The sequence below is a fragment of the Cervus elaphus genome, chromosome 23 (genome assembly GCF_910594005.1).
Source record: "Cervus elaphus chromosome 23, mCerEla1.1, whole genome shotgun sequence".
NCBI classification, from domain to species: Eukaryota; Metazoa; Chordata; class Mammalia; order Artiodactyla; family Cervidae; genus Cervus; species Cervus elaphus.
In genome coordinates, this window is record NC_057837.1 from 36,310,161 (window position 1) to 36,331,778 (window position 21,618).

Sequence of the window (21,618 nt, forward strand, 5' to 3'; positions counted from 1 at the left end):
ACATACAGTTTTATGGAAGGAACATGGATTTTAGAGAAACCACATCTTACACCGTACGTTTAGACTTTAGGAATGTTCAGGCTTTTCACATCTAACAGACAATTCTTTTCCTCACAATGTTGTTTTAAAGAATAAAAGGTATACAAAACATTTAGCACCAAACTAGGTATACAGTTTACTTTTTATTATGTTAAGTTTCTCAGGAATGGTGCTTGAAGCTTTGAAGGAGAGCAGGGAGTGAAAAAAGTACAAAAAGCAATAAATCATAATGTCCAACTCTACATAGGACCGTCTAATTGGAGGAACTAAAATAATAAAGTGGTAAGTGCAATCAACAGATCAAAAGAAAAGTGTTTGAGAGGTTAACTGACAATGAGAACAGAAGGACACCATAGCTGGCTCTGAAAAAAAAAGAGTACTGAGTTCAACAGAATGGGAATGGAGGAAAGAATATATCCTTTTCAGCAAAGGATCAAACCATGAAAGAGCATAACATGATCTAAAAAGAAGTACAAGTTTTTAGCAGATGAATTATATAGCGAATGTAAGAGTAAAATACTGGAGATCAAGCTAGTTAAGACAGACTGCAATCAGACTGTCAAGGACTTGCTGTTGTCTTATTGGGAAGTATGAACTTTGATCCTTTGGATAAACCACTAGAAAATTTTAAGCCATGAGAGACCACCACCCAGTATAATGATGTCACTGGTAAATGCAGAGACTGGGTAGAAGGAAGCACAGCAATTATCAGAGGTTATTTCAAGATCCATGATCCGAGTCTCATGGCAGTGACAGTAGCAAGAGGAAGGACATATACAAGTAAAATCTGGAAGAATCCAAGAGTTGCTGATGGATGGGCAGGGGTAGAAGGGCAAGAATGTTAAAGAACACGGAGTAGTTGGGCGGAGAGTGTTATCGCTGAGAACCTACAAATTAGGGGGAAGGGAGGCATTTGGTACACATTAACTTCTGGATACCAACTACTTAGATAAGGAAGCAGACGTGTGTGAGTTAGAAATAAAGATTTGGGAGTCACTTATGTAGACAAAGTAGTCATAAGAATTGCCTGCCACCCAGCAAATGAGAACATGTTGGGGGGAAGAAAAAAGAAAAACAACACAGTAAGAGACTAAACTCTATTGATATTCAAGGAGCAAGCAGAGAAGAGTGGAGACATTAAAGAGCAGCAGTGTTCTAGAAGTCAGGGAAGAAAAACTCCAAGATGAACGTAACAGCGTAAAAAAAAAGGCTGTTAAATGAACAAGAGGTAAAATGAGATAAATACCAAAGATCTTTTTTAAGGCCAAAGGATTTTTTTTTCAAACTGACAAAGGCTTTTAAAAAGAAAATGTTCTGTAACCAAAATAAAACTGACACAACTGGAAAGCCAAACTTCCTTTAGAAAGTACTACTAACAATTAACGCATTAAATCAGATTTTCTAAGAAATTCTCTTTTGGAAATTTAGTTCTGCGTCAGGGCAAATATAACTTGTACAATGAATTCTGATACACCATCTTTGGGAAATTTGACAACATTTGGAATACCCTGTTTATGTACTATGCACTATATGATAAAGCATGGTTTAATAATGTGTGAAAACTGCTACAGGGGAAATTCCAACATACACAAAAGGAGAGGAAACTAAAAACGAGAGGAAACCCAAATACTTAAATCCTTTGTCAACAAATTAAGTCAGTGTGAAACAGTGGCCCAGACATTACAGTAAAAGCGTAAACACTCAATAGGTCCATGTCACATCTCCTAAACGCAAAAGAAAGAAAAATTCCTCGACAGTTAACTGATGCTAATCTGCTAATGAGTTTACTCATACTTCTGTTTACTTAATGCCTTTAAATTTCCTTGGTTTCATAAAACAGTGTTAAGTCTGGGACTGTGACTGGTCTATGCAAATATGCTTATCCCATCACCATGCTTCCCATTATCCATCATCTCCCAATTTTTTTCTAACTTTTTTGAACATTCTGTGGTTATTAGCACAGAGCTGGAATGTGGTTGCAAATTTTAACCTCTAGTCCTTCAACTAAGTCCTAGTTCAGACATAAGACTCCTTATCTTATGGCCCATAACTGAGCTGTCTAATTCACAAACTGAAACCAATAGTTGCATGTTACGTGGCAATGACAAGTTTTAAAATGTCTCTATTCGTATTAAATTTTAAGTGAAAATTGAGACAATTTCTTGACTAAATCATGAAGACAATTATCACAAAACACCCAAAATTACTTGTACACAAGTGTGATGGGACACTCATTTAGCTTTAATAAGTTGTTTTATCCATTACTGTTATAAATTAAGCACTTGACTTCAAAGTATTAAATGCAAAACCAGTTCTGAGGCTCCATAATTAAAAATGAAAAGAAAAAGAATACGGCTAACTCAAGATCTAATCTATGCAGTAACATTCTAAAAGACTTTAAACGAATTTATAATTCAGAGTCTCACTGAAGCTGATGGAAATCATGTCATATAATCAGAAACTCACACTACAGTTCAACGTGCAGTATCTAGTAACAACGGCATACCTTTTCTTTCTGTCCTCTGAGCAGGGACAGAAGATGTGGGTGTAGGCAGTTTTGATAAAGTAGATGCTCCATTAGCATCAAATGATTTCTTTGGCTGGTGATCAGACTGTAGCGTAAATGGACTAGAAGGAACAGTGCTTGGGGCAGCAGTTGGATGAACCACTGGTTTGATGGGGTGCTGTACTGGCGTAGAACTACTGTGAGTCTCTGCTCTTGGCAGTCTGTAGTCTCTGTCATTGTGTCTGCTTGTCTGAGACAAAATATTCTGTGGGAGCAAACTACTGGCATCACTGGAATGCTTGTCTTCCACTTTAGTTCAGAGTTCGGAAAAAGAGATGTTGGAATGACGGAAGGGGGAAGAAAAAAGATTACGTTAGAATCCTGTCTTTAACATCAGCTAATTTAGCAACACACTTGTACTTACATCTTTTCTATAAAACTGCAAGCCCAGTTAGTGTCTGCAGTTTTACCACTAGCATACAAACATCCAAATACTGGAAGAGGAATTTCAGATCAACTGTAAATATTAATTCTATACTCAGATTTCAAGTGGGCTACTTGTTTTGGGGGATTCTTTAGAACCACACCATAGTTCAAACAGAACATTTTTTTAAAAGATCAATATATGGATTTATAACATTTTATTCAAATTTAAAAAAAAAATTTTAAAAACAGAAAACGCAAACGATCCATTCTTTTAAAATATGGATCTTGGCTCTAATAATTGACTGTATCATCCACAGTGATTCAATTGCAAAGAATTATTACTTTGTTAGCCTGATTTTTCTGAATACTGAAGCGGTTAACTAGTGGGCTCTAAAGTTGTTGGTACTAGGGCTTAACCTCATTTAGGGATGGCTGAATTTATGAAGAACTCTGTATTAAGTAAGTCAACTCATATTTTAAAAATGCTAACAAATACCAGAGTTAGTTAAAAATCAAGTTATAGATAATGCTATCTGAAAATAGAAGCCCTACATCTGCAGCAAAGTCAGAAAAATATACTTGGGTATGTTAAAAACAGATCCTCTTCCAACTTAAAGCCACAAAAATAAATTTTAAACTGAAAAGTACTTTTGCTTCCACAAAATAAGTACAAAAGAAGGAAAATCTGAACAATCACAGTTAAAGAAAATTTGTATTTATAAAAAATTCTCCAGCCTAAATTACAATAGTCTCCCCAGTAACTAAAGGATTAAAGCAACTTCCATGTAGAAAAACATTTTAAGATTCAAGCACGTGATTACCAAAGGATGCCCTCCCTGTTGAATGCAGTGTCATTTTTTCCCAACTCATGGTTCCTCCAAGTCTAGAGGCCACAAGAGCACAAAGAAGGAAGTATGCTTAAACTACAAGTCAGTTTTTAAGTTGGCAATGTACACCTTCTAACATTATAGCCAAACAAAAGGTACTTGGTATAGTACTGGATACTGTCAAAAAAAAAAAAAAAAAACTTTAGTCATTATCAAAACAAGGTCTTCTTACTTGAAGACTTAATTAATGAAAATCAGGGTTACAACAGATGCATTTATTATTGTACCAGAAAAATAAACAGACTGAGCTGCCACAGCAGATTACAAACATCTGTTCCATGATATTAACTTATCAGTAAACTATCAACTTGAGTGCACATACAAATTAAAAGTTTATTCTAGAGTTTCTTCCTGAAAAGAATACGACCCACAAGCTTTTAGAGACAGGTTTAACAGTTTACAAAAAAACAAAACATGCCCAATTCCCATCAACCTTGTCACTTTCCTCATGAAGGAAATGCCCTTTAATGTTCTGTATGACTACAGCCAAAATCTATCAAGTATTCGTATGAAAATTAAAGATACTTCTCACATGTGTAAACTTTGGGGGGCGGGGGGTGGGGCAGACACAGCAGCAGCATCACAGCAAATGAGAATGCTATGGCCCCAACAGCGTTCTATTCCTCACAACTCAAGATGAAACACGGTTAAAGTGACTTGATCTGCACATCCCCACAACAAGAACACTAAGCAAGTGTCTGGAGACACTTCTGGTTATCACGACTGGGGCAAGGAGAGGAGTGCCACTGGGATCTTATGTGTGGAGGTGGGAACAAGCTCTACATTCTACAATAGAGCACAGAATCCACCAAGAATGACCTGACCCAGAATGTCAGTAGTGTCACTGTTGAAGAACACCAAGTTAAAGTTTCTCTAACCACAGAGCAACCACTCTACACAGATTAAAGATTAAAAAAACAAACAAAACACAATACAACCACATCAGTGCAATTACAGCAGCAGTGATATCAAATTTAAAATTTCACCCATACAACTTCAGGGTCAAATTGTGGATTATTTCCAACACTGCCAAAAAACCCAAACCCCCAAAAATGCTCTTAAAAATCCTTTCTTCTACATTTCTCTCTTTAGATGTAAAGTGTTCCCAATCCTTCCTGCTCCCTGCTCCACACCTCTTTAGTGGGCTGTTAGGAAGAACAAAGCTTTAAGTGCTACCTGACATGCATACCACTGTACCAGACACAGGGGAAACTCCCAGCAGTTTTTGGTAGACAAAGTTAAGTACTTCAAAGGCTTAGTAACTATTACCCTCAACCAGGTAATCAGTTGACCAATTTAAAAAAAAAAAGTAGCAGCAGCAGTACAGCAAAAGCCCTTTCTCAAACATTACTTAAAACTCAAAAAGTATAATATATGACTATATTTCAACACAAACACAGGCCCACTCTTCTCCCTCTACACTCCTAGGAATTTAACTAAGGAAGTAATCAGGTAAGTGGGCAAACACAGGAATAGCAGCACTGTTTACTATAGGAAAGAGCTGAAAACCACGCCAGTCTCCACAGATAGAGGATTATCTACCGAACATGAGCATGTTCAAAAAAGGGAACAGCATGTAGTCAACATAATATATGTTAAATTATAAAATGACAAACATACATATGTTTGGGGGAAAAAAAAAATTTTTTTTTGGCAGTGCCTTAAGTCATGCAGAATCACAGTTCCTCAACCAGCGATCAAACCCCCACTCCCTGCAGTGGAAGCACGAGTCTTAACCACTGGATCGCCTGGGAAGTCCTATATCCTTGAAACATTATTGAACAGAAGGTTAAGAACAGTAACATAATCTGATTTTGATATAAAATACATACACATGTAGTTTTTATTTTATTATTATGCAGCTCGGAAAAAAGTTTATGTCCCCAAGTATTCCTGAATCAGGAGATTAAAATATTTTCCCTCCTTCATTTTTAGTAACAAACATTGTCTAAGTTCTGAAATCATAGAGAAGAAAATCTGACTCACTCCTGAAAGTAAAAGCTACACAGAGATAATTTAAAAATACAACTATGGTTTTATTTTCTTAAAGATATTTTTTAAGCAGACAAAACTTGTGTTTTCACTTCTGTCAACATTTCTATCAGATCTCCAACTACCCGCAAGAGAGGACAAGGGCCTAGGTTATTTTGGAAGGAACAGACACACTAGATGGCAATCTTTTCCTCTCTGGGAACCACCAGCCTCTTATGTGGAGAGGCCTGCCCCAATAACTAAAATATGTTATCTTTACATCCAACTAGCCACTCTTCCTGGATACCCATAGTTGGTTCAAGAGGACCACAAGCTGGGCACTATGTATTTTTTTAATCTGGAAGGAAAAGCCACTCATTTTTAGTTACTCACCAAAAGTCAGTTACTTAAGTAAAATGAGACTACAACCAAAGTCTTCTGTCTCAAAATACTATATTCTTAATTTCTTGACTAGAGTACCTTAAACCATTTTTATTTTCTAAAAATCAAGTACAATTTAATATAACAAATTTAATGTTTCCAGAAACACATTTTAAACATTCAGCCCTACAGAACTATATTATCTGTTTCACCTTAAATAACTTTTCCCATCAAAAGTTCAATATCCTTTATTGGGACCAAATATATCCCTACTTTTTTGAGTTACAGAATGAGAACTCAAATATGCTTAAGTCTAAGAATTTCCAAAACACATCTTAAAATTCTCAAAACTTGATAAAGAGCCTAAGAATTCTATGTGGCATTTAAATTTTATTCTGGGCAAGACAAGTCACTGGGAATAGAACATATGTGGTAAAATCTTTAAATTCAAACTTTATTTGAATTAAAAAAATAAATTTATGTTACCCATATTGTCCAACTTGGACAAAATCTGACCTTTAGAGAACATGAAGATATGCCCACAGTACCGAGATAGCACACAGATCTATGATCATTATGAAACCATTTCCAAATACAAGGATAAACAAGTTTCTCACTGGCAACACAAAAACAGGTATTTCATGTCACTATCTGTGTACCTTTGATTTAATTATTAGATTGAAATCCAGGAAGGTTTGCAGTGTCCAGTTTAAATGGGGGGAGGGAGATGTTGTGGCGGCTCCTGTTTTAAGAAGTGAATCCACAACATGAAATTTTACTTTTTAACCAACTCAGTGGCATCATAGCCATTATGAGTAGTGATGAATACACAGGTGTATTCATTCTACTATATACTATTCTATTATACACTCTTTCCCTTTGCAAGAAACAAAATAATGTAGGTTACAAGGACCGATCCAGCATAAAAGAAAAGACTTGTTATGTTTCTAACTATTTTACATTATAAGTGGCTATGCACATATATCTGTAAACTAACTACTGAAATGAATTCAACACTACATTAGTTCAAAGAAAAAAATCAATACTTACTTCCACTGGCAAACCCACTAGTGGCTGTTGCTTGCATCACCTCTCTTCTGTAATCTCTATCTTTTGGGAAGCTATTAACTGCCATCTTGTTTGCTTCTTTTTGTCTCTGTTCTCTAAAAATGAAAGATAAACCCATAAAAATTACAACAGATACAATCAATCTACACTTAACACTTCTGGTCAAATGTGTAAGGAAACAGTACACTGAACATCAAAGAACAAGGCAGTGATGTCATGTAACTGGTGTGGGACCTGGGACACAGCAACAGCAGCAATGCTTCTCACTGACGGCGACATCACACTGATTTACATGCCATGAACCCCACAACTATACACAGTAACAGTAATTCTACATTCTACATGAAGGGAACACTGTCCTACAAGACAAAGATTTCTAATACAAATTATAGAAAAGATGAATAAATGTAGATCAGTATGTTTTAAAATTAAACATTCTGTTTACAAGGACCTTGTGGACAGCTGCTCATCTGTCCTAGTTTTTTTGGTTTGTTTTTTAAGAGAAATTATGGAAAACACAGACAATGGGTCAACATTTCAATTAAGAAGAGAAGTGATGAACAGCACACTAAGAAACCTAAATTTAGAATGTTTAGCGCCCTAGGATGTTAGCCTGTAGAATCAAGAGTGAGAAATACTGTTCAATTAAGCACAAATACCTTTCAAGCCACTCTTTTGGTTTTTCCCATTGTGAAACTTCTGTTCGACAATTGTAGTAGTATTTTTTCCCAGAAGAGCTAATATGCTCAGACCAGTCATCTGCAGAATCATAAGGCTTAAAAAAAATTAGAAAATGTTAGTGTAATTTAATCACTTGATATATCAAGAATGTAAATGGTTTTATAAGTACACACAGGGGAAAGACTTGAGACAAAGGTACCCTCATCTGAGATGGAATCATCTGCATGTATATTTAGGAGATCTTAGTCTAAGAAAACCTTCAACTAACAATGGAACACTCTATAAAGTATCAAATTAACATCATACTGACCTTAGAAAAGCATTACAAAACCACCATTACCACAATTTTAACTGCTGAAGTCTAGTCACACAGAGAATCCAGTCTCAACTGGCTGACTTGATGGCATGAGAGCACATCAGTTCTGAACACTTTAAGGCACAACAGTAATCAGTGTAACAGAGAACAACCTGCTTGTACTCACGGTTACTTAGTGGGGGAGAAAAGCACACACAGAAAAGCTTCGGTATAAACAAAGGATATTAAAAGCTATGAATTTGCTCCAGCTTCACAATCCACAAGACATGTCAAGTATTAACTGAACTTGTCTCACACAACATACAGGATCAGCAGCATCACTCATTTTCCCAGAACTAAAATTGGTCTGTCTTAGTTCTCAGATTCAGTCTCTTGCTAGTCATTTCACAGACACTAAAATTATCAGGAAATTAAAAATTATCTGAAAGGCCCATTTCTCATGGAGTTAATCTCAACAATGTAATGTTTAACTGCCTGCACTGGCTCCAGGAAATCTGGTAGAAATCCTAGTATTACATGAATTTATTGATAACTGTTTACCAAGGAGCTCTGAGATTAAAATGAAGCAAGGGTTATACTTTGGGAATTCATCCTTCCTTGCTCACCACTGTGCAGAGGGACACAATTTGAACACTTCAGGAAACAAATTCTTATGCACTGCCTATTCACCTTGAATTTAGCACATAGGAACAAGCACAGAGAACACGTCCATACATCACAAAACTAAAGAGTGACAGGAGAAAAGATCAAAACTCAGGTTTCCAGGCATCTATTATTCCCATTAAATCAACAGCAATTTTGGAAATGTGTAACAATTTTGAACATAGCTGAAGAAACCCTGCAGATTCTGCTCTCAGGCTGTTTCAAAATTGTGAAGCTGCTGGAAATCAGCCCAGTGCTTCCAAACTTCTAGAGATCAGGGGAGAGTTAATTCTCAACACCCCACCTGACTCTAGCCAGGAAAAGGCTTCACCAGGCTGCAGGAACCCAATCCAGAAGGCAAAATTCAAAAGGGTTATTCTCTACCATCTACCACCCCCCAGATCTAAATTATTATGCCAACAAAGCCCTCTATGGATGTATTTGCAAGATTTGGTTTGCTGGGCAGGCAATTACATGGGATTACTAGTTTGGTCTAAAGAGGATGAAGGAGATTTGGTCTATGGGTGGACAGAGGACACCAGAGTAGAACAGAGAGGTCTAAGCCAGTGCTCTTCAAAAGTGATGGTTATGCCAACTGTGACCTGTCCTGGAGGAGACAAGGAGCTTGCATCAGAATATATATCAACACATTGCTCCCGAGCCGAAGGTCTTGCTTTAAAAAACACACACATACCACAGCTCAACTAAAGAGTGTATTTAATGACAACTAATTTCCACTGTGGCACAACCTGCAGGACAGTGAGTTAAAAGTTCACAGACCAGAAGCTTGAACAGCATGGGTCTATCAAATCCTAGGTTAGTACAAGTTAATATCTTACTTAACAAAATGTGCTCCAGGGTACAGCATTACAATCACATACTAGTAATTTAAGTTCATCTTCTCCACCCTATTTCTATCTCCCAAAACAGGTTAAGGAAGAAACCTTTTAAAGAAATGGAAATTATTTAAATGCTGATATGCAAAAGCAGGTGTTAAATGTTTTTCCCATTGTATTATTTTCCACTTTACTGAGGTGTAATTGACAAATATAATTGTAAGATATTTTATTTAACCTGGGTTAAAATAATGTGTTTTTTTAACCTGGGCTACCTAATATTCATCTGTTCGTCTCTTTCATTACAAAAAAATTAATGAACAGTGATTTTATATTTTACTTTACTACTCAGAAAAACGCCCATTAGAAGTGATTTCAAGACATGGTTTGAAAGTAATCTTCAGATTACTAATGTTCAAAAGTCAGCTTCTCAGGTAACATTAAACTCAGTTTGTAAAAAAGTGCCACGCCCATTGGGTATATTATGATGAAAAAGACCACCACTTGAAGGTTAATTATATACCTAGAGTTGAAATTTACAGAAGGGGAACCTTGATTCTAAAAACACATGACATTTAATCCATCTTCTGTTGTCACTCACATAGTGAAATCCCCTGACACCCTTAAGAATCTGGATGCTGCAAACTTTCTGATGCCCATTATTTACACTCTCTGATTTCATTATGCCAATCCATTTCCTGAAAATCAAGATAATCAGAAACCGTTTTTCCAAATTTTTTTTCACCAAAACAATGTCCACAAGGCCCGCCTCTGTCCTAACAGCATATGAATACGAAATCTAAATCGTCAGTGATGAAGGGAACATTAGGTTAGTGCTAGACTGTTAAATTAATGGGGCTATTTTTCACAAAAATGGATACTCATTGTAAAATACTGAGTATATTTCTTAGTGAAAATGATTCAGCAGAAGCAGTGTGATGATAACACCTGTCAAAGTTTATCAAGCTGCTGTCTGGATCTCAATACCATCCTTCTATGTTCTGTGATGCTAAGGCTGGGACAATGCAAATTACATTCTATTTAGCCAGCTAGCTTTCTGTTAAGAGTCTGCCAATACCAGACATTACAGGAGGACTGAAGGGCAGGAGAAAGCAGCCACAGGGGATGCCAGTTTCCAGCTCTCAATCCAGAATCAGAAACAGCTTCATTATACTCCTCAGAGAACTGTGCAGGGCTCCTCCTTTGAGCAATTAGGTTCTGATAACCCCCAACCTCTTCCTTTTGTTCCCAGTCCTCAGGGATAATCACTATCTATGCTACTTCTTGTTTTCTGTGTTTGAAGTTCTCTGTGCTAAAATAACTCAGCAGGATTTGTTTTCCTGAATAGACCCTAATACTTAAAACTTTTTATGAAAGTCGTTGATGTCCCAATTTTCTATGGAAATGTACTAATCACACTGATTCAGCAAGAGACAAAAAAATAATAAACCCCAAGAGTTTTCAATACCATTTAAGGTATGATAACCACCTGAATAACCAAGGCAATGCCTGCTGGATTCAACCAATACTTCCATGGCCTTTCAGTTAGTTGTCCTTTCATCCTTCCTGTAATGGATTTTCCACACTGCTATCTGATGGTTTTTAAATACCAAATACAGTACTTCCTGACTAGGCCCTTGAGGATCTCTCCACTGCCTTCACATACAGTCCACGATCCTTGGGAAGCAGAGAACACTGTGTGATCTGGCCCCATTCTCTCTGTAACCTGAGCTCCTACCATTTGTCCACACCAGCAAAACCTGTGTTCTGCAAACAAAGTGCTTCTTCACATTTCTGTGTCTTTGTGGGTGCTGTTCCTTTCCACACTACACGAATTCCAGGCCTCTTCCACGACATGGGTTACAGGCAGCCTGCTGGCCAGCACAGCCTCTTCACCCAGGCTCAGTCCCCTCTTGAGGGCTCCACCAGGACCTTAACATGCACTGATCTAATGGTTTACCGACCTATAGTCAGTCTCCATATTTTTTTTAGTTCTATACATCAAAAATCTAGCATCTGCTTGCAAAGTTGAAATCTTACTTTTGCATGAGTGTATTAGAACTTTCATTTGATTCCTAACTTTAAAAAGTTCAAACTACTTCATTAACAATTACTTCATTTTTAGAAAAACCTACAATTCCTCACTGGGTTTCATGCCTTTCAGGACCAAGACCTCTATTATCACTAATGTCTTGTAGGGTATATAATATATAGTAGATACTCAAGTTACAGATTTTAAAAACAGAAGTTTATAGATTATGAAAAATATAAGCTCAAGTCAAGACACAAGTTTCACAATCTGAAGTTCTCGTATCTCAAGTATCACAACGGTAAATTTTGCTCCATAAAAGAATGCTAATGAAACAGTATCAAGATGGCATATTCAGACTATCCTCAATTTTAATATTAAAGCTAGCTCATTAGTTCAGGTGCATTAAGATCAACTTTGATTTTTAAAAATTTTGCAATATATTCAAAAAACAAAACTGCAAACAATTATATACTTACTGCATCTGAAGTTTTGCTTGGATTATTGCTTGGATTAGAAGAATGTGAATTTGAACTATGAAGAGCACTGTGGTTGTGTGAATTTTCTTGGGGAGAGTAACTGGTCCCTTTAAAAAATAAAAAGCAAAGAGAATTTTAAGTAAATCATAGCTGATGTTTATACTGGGCTTCTGTCATACTACAGATATATCACTAATTCATCATTGCAAAAGTGAATTTTTATCATTTCTAGCAAACTGTAGGTTTTTTTTAAAAAAATTGAAAGTTATATGAAAGACACAACATACATAGAAAAAAGGCCAAAAGTTCCACTAATGAGAGAACAAAAGTGACAATTAGCCAATCATCCACTGTCCATGGAATTCTCCAGGCAAGAATATTGGACTCGGTTGCCATTCCCTTCCCTAGGGAATCCACCCAACCCAGGGATCAAACCCAGGTTTCCTGTATTGCAGGTAGATTCTTTACCGTCTGAGCCACCAGAGAAGCCTCAATTATCCAGTAGGTTTTTGCAATTACTTTTCAAGTTCTTAAACAGTTTTCCACACTTGCTCTTTAAAGTTTTAACAAATTTTAACTAAAACAGTATAAAATTTTCAAAAAGTTAAGTTTCAGGGAAGGTGCTTGCTTTCAAGATGATGAAAATGACATCATATCTCCTCACAACAGGACAAGTTGCTTTAAAGTAAACATAAAATAAAGAATTTTATGAACCATGACCATCAGGGATGCCAGTTTCATCTTAAGAAAAGCCAAGATCTAAAAATCCAGACTTTATTAGTAATACAAAAAGCTCCACTACAAAAGTCTGTTAGTATTTCAGTTTCATTCCATGTATTTTTCATCATAAAGGTAACATAATTCAACTTCCCACCTACTCCTTGTCCCAAAAAATGAACTGGCAAGTGGTATGGAGGCTACAAGATAATGAACAAAAGCTGGAAGCAGGAAGAGCAATTTAGATGGTCCAGTGGTCCTGGAAAATTAGCAGTCAGAATCACGTTGGTTATGAGAAGAATTTAGTAAGAATTAACTATTTCAATCAACAAGAACAACTACAGGCCTACCTTTGTTTTATTGGGATCTACTTTACTGCACTTCAAAGATACTGAGTTTCGTATAAATTGAAGGTTTGTGTCAATCTTATATCTATCAGTGCTATTTACAGCATTGGTTCACTTCTTGTCTCTGTGTCATATTTTGGTTAATTCTCATAACATTTCAAACTTGTTCACTGTGATTATCTTTGTTACAGCAATCCGTGGAGAGTGATCTTTGATTTACTATTGAATTTGTTTTGAAACACCACAAACAACACCCACACAACATGGCAAGCCTAAATGATAAGTGTGTGTGTTCTGACTGCTCCCCCACGTCTCCCCTTCTCCACGGGCTGTCATCTTCCCTGAGACACGCAGTACTGAAATTAGGCCAGTTAATAACCCCACAATGGCCTTTAAGTGCTCAAGTGAAAGGTAAGAGTCACATATCTCTCACTTTAAATGAAAAGCTAGACACAGTTAAGCTTACTGGGGAAGGCAGGTTGAAAGCCAAGACAGAAAGCAAATGAGGCCTCTCACACCAGTTAGCCAATGTGAATGCAGGAAGAAAGTTCCCACAGGAAAATTAGAAGTGCTACTCCAGTGAACACATGAAGAAAGCACAACAGCATTGCTGCTGCTGTCGATAAAGTTTGAGTTTAGATGGAGAGAAGGTCATATATACCAGCCACAACATTCCCCTAAGCCAAAACCTAGTGCACAGCCCACACTCTCTTCAATTCTATGAAGGCTGAGAGAGGTGAGGAAACTGCAGAGAAAAGTCTGAAGCCAAGAGGTTGGTTCCTGAGGCTGAATCAAAGAAGGTGCCTCTGCAACATCAAAGTGAAGCCACAAGTGCTGATGTAGAAACTGCAGCAAGTCACCCAGGAGATCAAGCTAAAATCTTAACATTCATGAAGGTGGCTACATTAAACAACAAATTTTTCAACACAGATTGAAACAGCCTTCTATTACTTTCACAGAAAGAAGACATCAACGCCTGGCATCAAAGCTTAAAAGAACAGGCTGACTCTCTCAGGAACTAAGGCAGCTGGTGACTTGAAGTTGAAGCCAATGCTCATTTACCACCTGAAAATCCCAGGGCCCTTAAGAACTATGCTAAATCTTCTCTGCCTATAAATAGAACAACAAAGCCTGGATGACAGCACATCTGTTTACAACATGTTTTCAGCCCATTGTTAAGATGTACTGTTAAGAAAAAAGACTCTTCTCAAAGTACGAGGGCTCACAGACAATGTGCCTGGTCACCCAAGAGCTTGATGGAAACACATACAAGATTCATGTTGTTTTCATGACTGCTAACATCTATTGTGCAAGCCCATGGATCAAGGAGTCATTTCAACTTTCTGTTCTCTTTCAGAAATACACTTCATAAAGTTATATCTGCCAACAGACATGAGTCTGACTGACCTCGGTAAATTAAATACCATCTGGAAAGAATTCATTCTAGATGCCATCAAGAACATTCATGATTCATGCATGGTAAGAGGTCAAAATATCGGCATTAACAGGAGTATGGAAGAAGCGGATTCCAACCCTCACAGGTGACTCTGAGACTTGTCAAGATTTCAGTGGAGGAAGGAACTGTAGATGTGGTGGAAATAGCAAGACAACTAGAAGTGGAGCTGAAGATGGGGCTGAAAGGCTGCATCTCATGATAAAACCTGAATGGATGAGGAGCTGCTTCCCATGGATGAATAAAGAAAGAGGTTTCTTAAGAGCGAAGCTACTTCTGGTAAAGATGCTGTGAAGATTCTTTGAAATGACAAGGGATTTAGAATATAACAAAAATTTGATTGATAAAAGCAACAACAGGCTTGGAAATCACTGACTCCAATTTTGAAAGATGTAAAATGCTATCAACCAGCACTGCACGCTAGAGAAACATTTGTGAAAAAAGAGCCAAGCCAGCAAACTGCATTGTCTTAAAGAAATCGCCACAGCCAGCCCAGCCTTCAGCAATCACCACCACAATCTGTCAGCAGCCATCAACATAGAGGCAAGACCTTACTATTAGGATTCCTGAAGGCTCACAAAATAACATTTTTTTTTTTTAGCAATAAAGTACTTTAAAATTAAGGTGGTTGTTCAGTCGCTTAGGTGTGTCTGACTCTTTGCAACTCCATGGACTGCAGCATGCCAGGCTCCCCTATCCCTACTACCTTCTGGAGTTTATGCAAATTCATGTCCACTAAAGTCAGTGATGCTCTCTAACCATCTCATCCTTTGCTGTCCCCTTCTCCTTCTCCCTTCAATCTTTCCCAGCATCAGGGTCTTTTCCAATGAGTCAGGTCTCTCCATTAGGTGGCCAAAGTACTGGAGCTTAAATTAAGGTATGTACATTTTTTTAGACATAATGCTATTACTTAACAGACTATAGTATACTAAACCTTTGCATGCACTGGGAAATAAAAAAGCTTGCATCTTACTTTATTGCAATATTCACTTGACTGAAATGGTCTTGAACCAAAATGGCAATCTCCCCAAGGTATGCCTCCAAATGGGTAAGAAAGGTGGATTAGGACAGAAGATAACCTAAAGTTTCACTTACTCAATTGTAATGGTCAGCAGATCTAGGAATTCAAAAGTGGAGCAAGAAGTCCATTCCATTAGAAAGGTGAAAGGTAGGGGACTCACATATAGTAACGTAAAAAACAAGCATTATGAGCTCTGAATGAGTAACAGCAAGGCAAGAGGAAAGGGAATAACCAAGATTTAATCTTGACTAGAACACAGCTTATTGGGGAAGCTAGAAGCAGACTCAGAGAGAGACCCAATAAAGCTAATGATGTAACAAAAGATATGTACCTAGGAAAATGTATGGGGTACAAGAGAAGAAAATTTCCCAACAAGACAAGACTGCTGCTTAAGATGTCTAGTGGTTTCTTCATCTACTTGTTTAAATGTACCTTGCTGGACAGTATGTATTTATGTAAAACATCCTAAACTTTAAAAAAAATACAGTAGTCAATAAATTCTTCAATAAACATTTTAAGACTGAACACAATCGAAAGAAGCAATCAGTGAAGGATAAGCTCTGTGTACAGGGACATTAACATGCCAGCCTGAGATCGCTATTAGAAAAGTCTGCTTGCACAGTTGGTCCTCAGCTAGCACAATGACTCTTCAGGAGGGTTCCCGCAACAGTAACTGTTAAGAGTGGTTCACTGTGCCTAAGCCTTTCCGCCGACCACATGGTTTATGCTGAATACCTGTTTTCCTACTGGGAATCCAGACTTTTGGTTCAAATCAGGCAGAGATGCCTACATAAGAATCCAAATCCAATAAAAACCTTGGGTTCCAAATCTCTAATAAGCTTCCGCAGTCCACAACATTTCACCAGTGTTGTCACAATCCACTGCTGGAGGAATGAAGGGTGTGCTGTCTTTCTCTGCTGGGCCAAGGCTCTCAGAAGCCTGCACCTGGTGTCCTCTAGACTTTGCACCACATGCCTTTTCCCTTTGCTGATGTCACTTTGTGTTCTTTCGCCGTTATTAACACAAGGCCATGGTAATGAATGTTAGGTCCTATGACTCCTCTTAAGACAATCACCAAGCCTGGGGGGTGGTCTGGGGACCCCAACACATTCAGTTACAAAGAAAAAAACTCCAAATTAAGACTTTTTTTTTTTCATTTATTTTTATTAGTTGGAGGCTAATTACTTTACAATATTGTAGTGGTTTTTGCCATACATTGACATGAACCAGCTATGGATTTACATGTGTTCCCATCCCGATCCCCCCTCCCACCTCCTTCCCCATCCCATGCCTCTGGGTCTTCCCCATGCACCAGCCCTGAGCACTTGTTTCATGCATCCAACGTGGGCTGGTGATCTGTTTCACCCTTGATAGTATACTTGTTTCAATGCTATTCTCTCAGAACATCCCACCCTCGCCTTTGCCCACAGAGTCCCAAAGTCTGTTCTGTACATCTGTCTCTTTTTCTGTTTTGCATATAGGGTTATCGTTACCATCTTTTTAAATTCCATATATATGCGTTAGTATACTGTATTGGTCTCTATCATTCTGGCTTACTTCACTTTGTATAATGGGCTCCAGTTTCATCCATCTCATTAGAACTGATTCAAATGAATTCTTTTTAATGGCTGAGTAACATTCCATTGTGTCTATATACCACAGCTTTCTTATCCATTCGTCTGCTGATGGGCATCTAGGTTGCTTCCATGTCCTGGCTATTATAAACAGTGCTGCGATGAACACTGGGGTGCATGTGTCTCTTTATCTGGTTTCCTCGGTGTGTATGCCCAGGAGTGGGATTGCTGGGTCATATGGTAGTTCTATTTCCAGTTTTTTAAGGAATCTCCACATTGTTCTCCATAGTGGCTGTACTAGTTTGCATTCCCACCAACAGTGTAAGAGGGTTCCCTTTTCTCCACACCCTCTCCAGCATTTATTGCTTGTAGACTTTTGGATAGCAGCCATCCTGACTGGCGTGTAATGGTACCTCATTGTGGTTTTGATTTACATTTCTCTGATAATGAGTGATGTTGAACATCTTCTCATGTCTTTGTTAGCCATCTGTATGTCTTCTTTGGAGAAATGTCTGTTTAGTTCTTTGGCCCATTTTTTGATTGGGTCATTTATTTTTCTGGAATTGAGCCGCAGGAGTTGCTTGTATATTTTTGAGATTAATCCTTTGTCTGTTGCTTCGTTTGCTATTATTTTCTCCCATTCTGAAGGCTGTCTTTTCACCTTGCTTATAGTTTCCTTTGTTGTGCAAAAGCTTTTAAGTTTAATTAGGTCCCATTTGTTTATTTTTGCTTTTATTTCCAATATTCTGGGAGGTGGGTCATGGCGGATCCTGCTGTGATTTATGTCGGAGAGTGTTTTGCCTATGTTCTCCTCTAGGAGTTTTACAGTTTCTGGTCTTACGTTTAGAAAAAATATGGAACGCCTCACAAATTTGCGTGTCATCCTTGCGCAGGGGCCATGCTAATCTTCTCTGTATCGTTCCAATTTTAGTATATGTGCTGCCAAAGCAAGCACCAATTTAAGACTTTTAAAAAGAAAATCTACACCAAAGAAGAAGACCCACATCAAAATTTGTACTTTTCAGGTGTAACTTAAAAACTATTTTTAAAACTCAGCTTTACAGTTGCATGCAAGTAAAAAAATAACTAGTAATATGGCCTACAGAACACCATATTTATACCCCATGAGTTGAGAATCCCATGGAAATTTCCATAAATATGTTGCAACAATGAAGAAAAGAATGGCCAGTCTCACCAACTGAAATGATTCCCAGAGTAGTTCTGTAAGAAGTCTGGGTTAGATCCCCTGACATTTATTTGCATACATTCTTGAGCAAAATGTGAATCTATGAAAACAATAGTGCCACACTAAAGATGTGGTAAAAGACATGATAGGAAGAGTCCTCTATAAGCCTAAGATGTATCAGAAATGAGATCTACTGATCTCTCGAGTTTAAAACACAAGAATTCACTTTAGTGTTATTCTTCATATCAATGAAAATTTTTTAAAAAAAGTGATAATTAGTACTGAAGCGCTTAACCTCTGAACAAATGACATGTAAGATAGCTTTTAGGTCCGTTGTTAAGTGTTTTCAGAGGGCACAACATAACAATTAAAAACCATAAGCATCAAGACACACTAGTCTAAGACTTTAATAGACTCAAGAGAAAAAACTCAATCAGCTGTTAAGAGGAAAGCTATTTTCAGAAACAGGAGCTTTTTGATAGGGACTAGATTCCACATTCTATGAGACAGACTCATCTAGAAGACTTAGCAAAACTACCAACTCTAACTTAAAGAAAGAAGTGAGGAGGAATTTCCTGGCAGTTCAGTGGTTAGGACTCTGCACTTTCACTGCTGAAGGCATGGTTCCAACCCTTGGTTGGGGAACTAAGATCCCATAAGCAGAGAGGTGTGGCTCCCCAAAAAAGTGAGGACCAAGATTAAGACACAGATATTTTATTGAAAGACTAAGAATAAACTGATATTCTTAAATAGAACCCAAAATAAGTAAAAGAGGTTGTACAGGAAGCATGATAAAGCAGGCAACAGGCTCTCTAGATTAGGGTCAGAAGGATGCACTTAAGAACTCAAGACAGGGAAGATTTGCCTCTGAATAATATGACTATAATTGGCTGGGCTTCCCTGGTGGCTCAGATGGTAAAAGCAACTGTCTGCAATGCTGGAGACCCGGGTTCGATCCCTGGGTCAGGAAGATCCCCTGGAGAAGGAAATGGCAACCCACTCCAGTACTCTTGCCTGGAAAATCCCACGGACAGAGGAGGCTGGTAGGCTACAGTCCGTGGGGTCGCAAAGAGTCAGACACGACTGAGCAACTTGACTTTGACTTTATAATTGGCTGAACCAAAGGTAACTATTACAAAAGCTACAGTTTATATTATCTTCCAAAGTATTTGGGGGTGGGGAGGGTGAGGGTGAGCATCCCATTGAGACTTAATTTCTCCATGTAGTTCTTTCCAAACTGAAGTATCAAGCAGGCAGAAAAGCAAGGTCAGAGCAATGATTATGGTTATGCTTTACCACAGCCATACCTATGGAGGGCTACAAACAGTATTTCTTTGAAAACTCCTACTTCATCTCCCATTAATTTTTATATTCCCATTATACTCCCATTAATTTTTATATCCCACTCCATGGTGGATTTGTATGTTTCAGGATAAGAAAAGTGTTTTTTATTTTGGTAATAGCAGTATAGTGTATAGTCTAAAGCTGAGAGAAAGAATAAATGAACTGTGGATGGTAAATATCCAAAGAAAAATACAGCCACACATAAAACTTGAACTCAGATTTTCAGTGCTAAATTCAGAGACATATATATACATATGCTGGTGAGAGACTGTCTCCTAGATGCTGCCTGGCTCAACAAAGTAATGGAAGCAAAAGCTGTTTACATGTCTGATGACCTTTATGCTTTCTTTACATTACCAAGAAAAAGGCTCTCCACTTCAAAGAAATTATCTCCTTGAGAAAAGCAGAATTTGTGACTAAGTGGGATGAAACTGTTTTAAGTAATACGAATTTAAACCAACCTTAAGAAATTAAAGTCTGACGAAGCAAGTATTCAAGACTTTCAGACCACAGGTGCAGCCAGCCATTTAAGTATTATCTACAGTTACTTTTGTTCTCTTAATTGTGGCAATGACTGTGTGGACTGTGGGACTAGAATTTTTACTATCCAGCCCTTAAAGAAAAAGTTTGCCAACTCCTGCACCAGGCAAATGATAGACAGTTCATGTTAATGGTGCAAGATGCTGCCCTCCTCCCTGATAGAATCTTCACTATTTAAAAAGGCAGAATAACCCCTCCTACTTGTCAACCTCTAAACTTCAGAAGCTAGATCTTAAGAGTGAGAAGGCTATAACCCACAGTCTGAGAAAGATGAAGTCCTAAGAGAGTACCATGGGAAATGGGACAAAAAATGTAGCGAAACTCACCTGACTCAGCAAGAAATGGGCATTAAGCAATTAGACTGCCCTCCCATTTAGAAAAGGGAACTTGGATATTATTAAATGGAAAGTGGGAAGTACATACAATTCTATATAAACAAACAAGGCTAGGAAATGCAACTAGCTCTTCTGAAGATGAAATAAGTTCCCAATCTATTCAGGGGCAAAATATGGCATTGTGTCCTTATTCAAAACATGATAACCACTAGAATTCCCTACGACATCCTCAGACTTAGAAATTAAGTCTTAATGCTTTCTCCAAGAAACTGGGAAGAATATGTAAGGTACATTTATAACAAATGAAGATCTCAAGTACATCCACCACCCCAGACTGGTATCCAAACTAATATAAGCAGATAATGTGCATGACTGAATAAGGTTCAGCAGTGGACCTCAAATATCAATCTAGTAAACAATGTACAAAGGTAATTTCACAGAGATTGTGATTCACACTCTATAAGATGGGATCTCAAGATCTGGATTTTTTACAGGCACTTTCCCTGTCAAGATGGTTTTGGTGGTCAGGATCCAGACCAGGGCTTCCCAGGTGGCACTAGTGGTAAAGAACCCGCCTGCCAATGCCGGAGACATAAGAGATGCGGGTTTGATCCCTGGGTTGTGAAGATCCCCTGGAGGAGAAGAATGGCAACCCACTCCAGTATTCCCTCCTCAGAAATACCATGGACAGAGCAGCCCAGCGGGCTACAGTCCATGGGGTCACAGAACAGTCAGGCACAGTGAGCACGCACACATATATTAATAAGTATCCAGACCACACTTTATTCCAAGTGTCCTCCTCTCATCAATTAGAATCAGAGACCACAGATTTAAACATAA

At 37.9% G+C, this 21,618-nt stretch overlaps 1 protein-coding gene and 1 non-coding gene across 10 annotated transcripts in view; both read right to left on the reverse strand.

Annotated features, from left to right (window-relative positions):
* Window positions 1-21,618, reverse strand: part of WAC (WW domain containing adaptor with coiled-coil) — a 79,365-nt gene that overhangs the window by 22,394 nt on the left and 35,353 nt on the right. For 7 of the 9 annotated variants that reach the window (XM_043884541.1, XM_043884542.1, XM_043884540.1 and 4 more), the window contains exons 4-7: window positions 12,262-12,368; window positions 7,938-8,053; window positions 7,261-7,373; window positions 2,546-2,854 (exon numbers count right to left, since the gene is read on the reverse strand). In XM_043884541.1, coding sequence (XP_043740476.1) covers window positions 2,546-2,854; window positions 7,261-7,373; window positions 7,938-8,053; window positions 12,262-12,368 — 645 coding nt within the window. The remainder of the gene's footprint in view (window positions 1-2,545; window positions 2,855-7,260; window positions 7,374-7,937; window positions 8,054-12,261; window positions 12,369-21,618) is intronic. The other 2 variants (XM_043884547.1, XM_043884546.1) reach the window with 1 other exon arrangement.
* Window positions 18,222-18,328, reverse strand: LOC122682365. Its single transcript, XR_006337368.1, has one exon. It is a non-coding gene; the product is annotated as a U6 spliceosomal RNA (small nuclear RNA).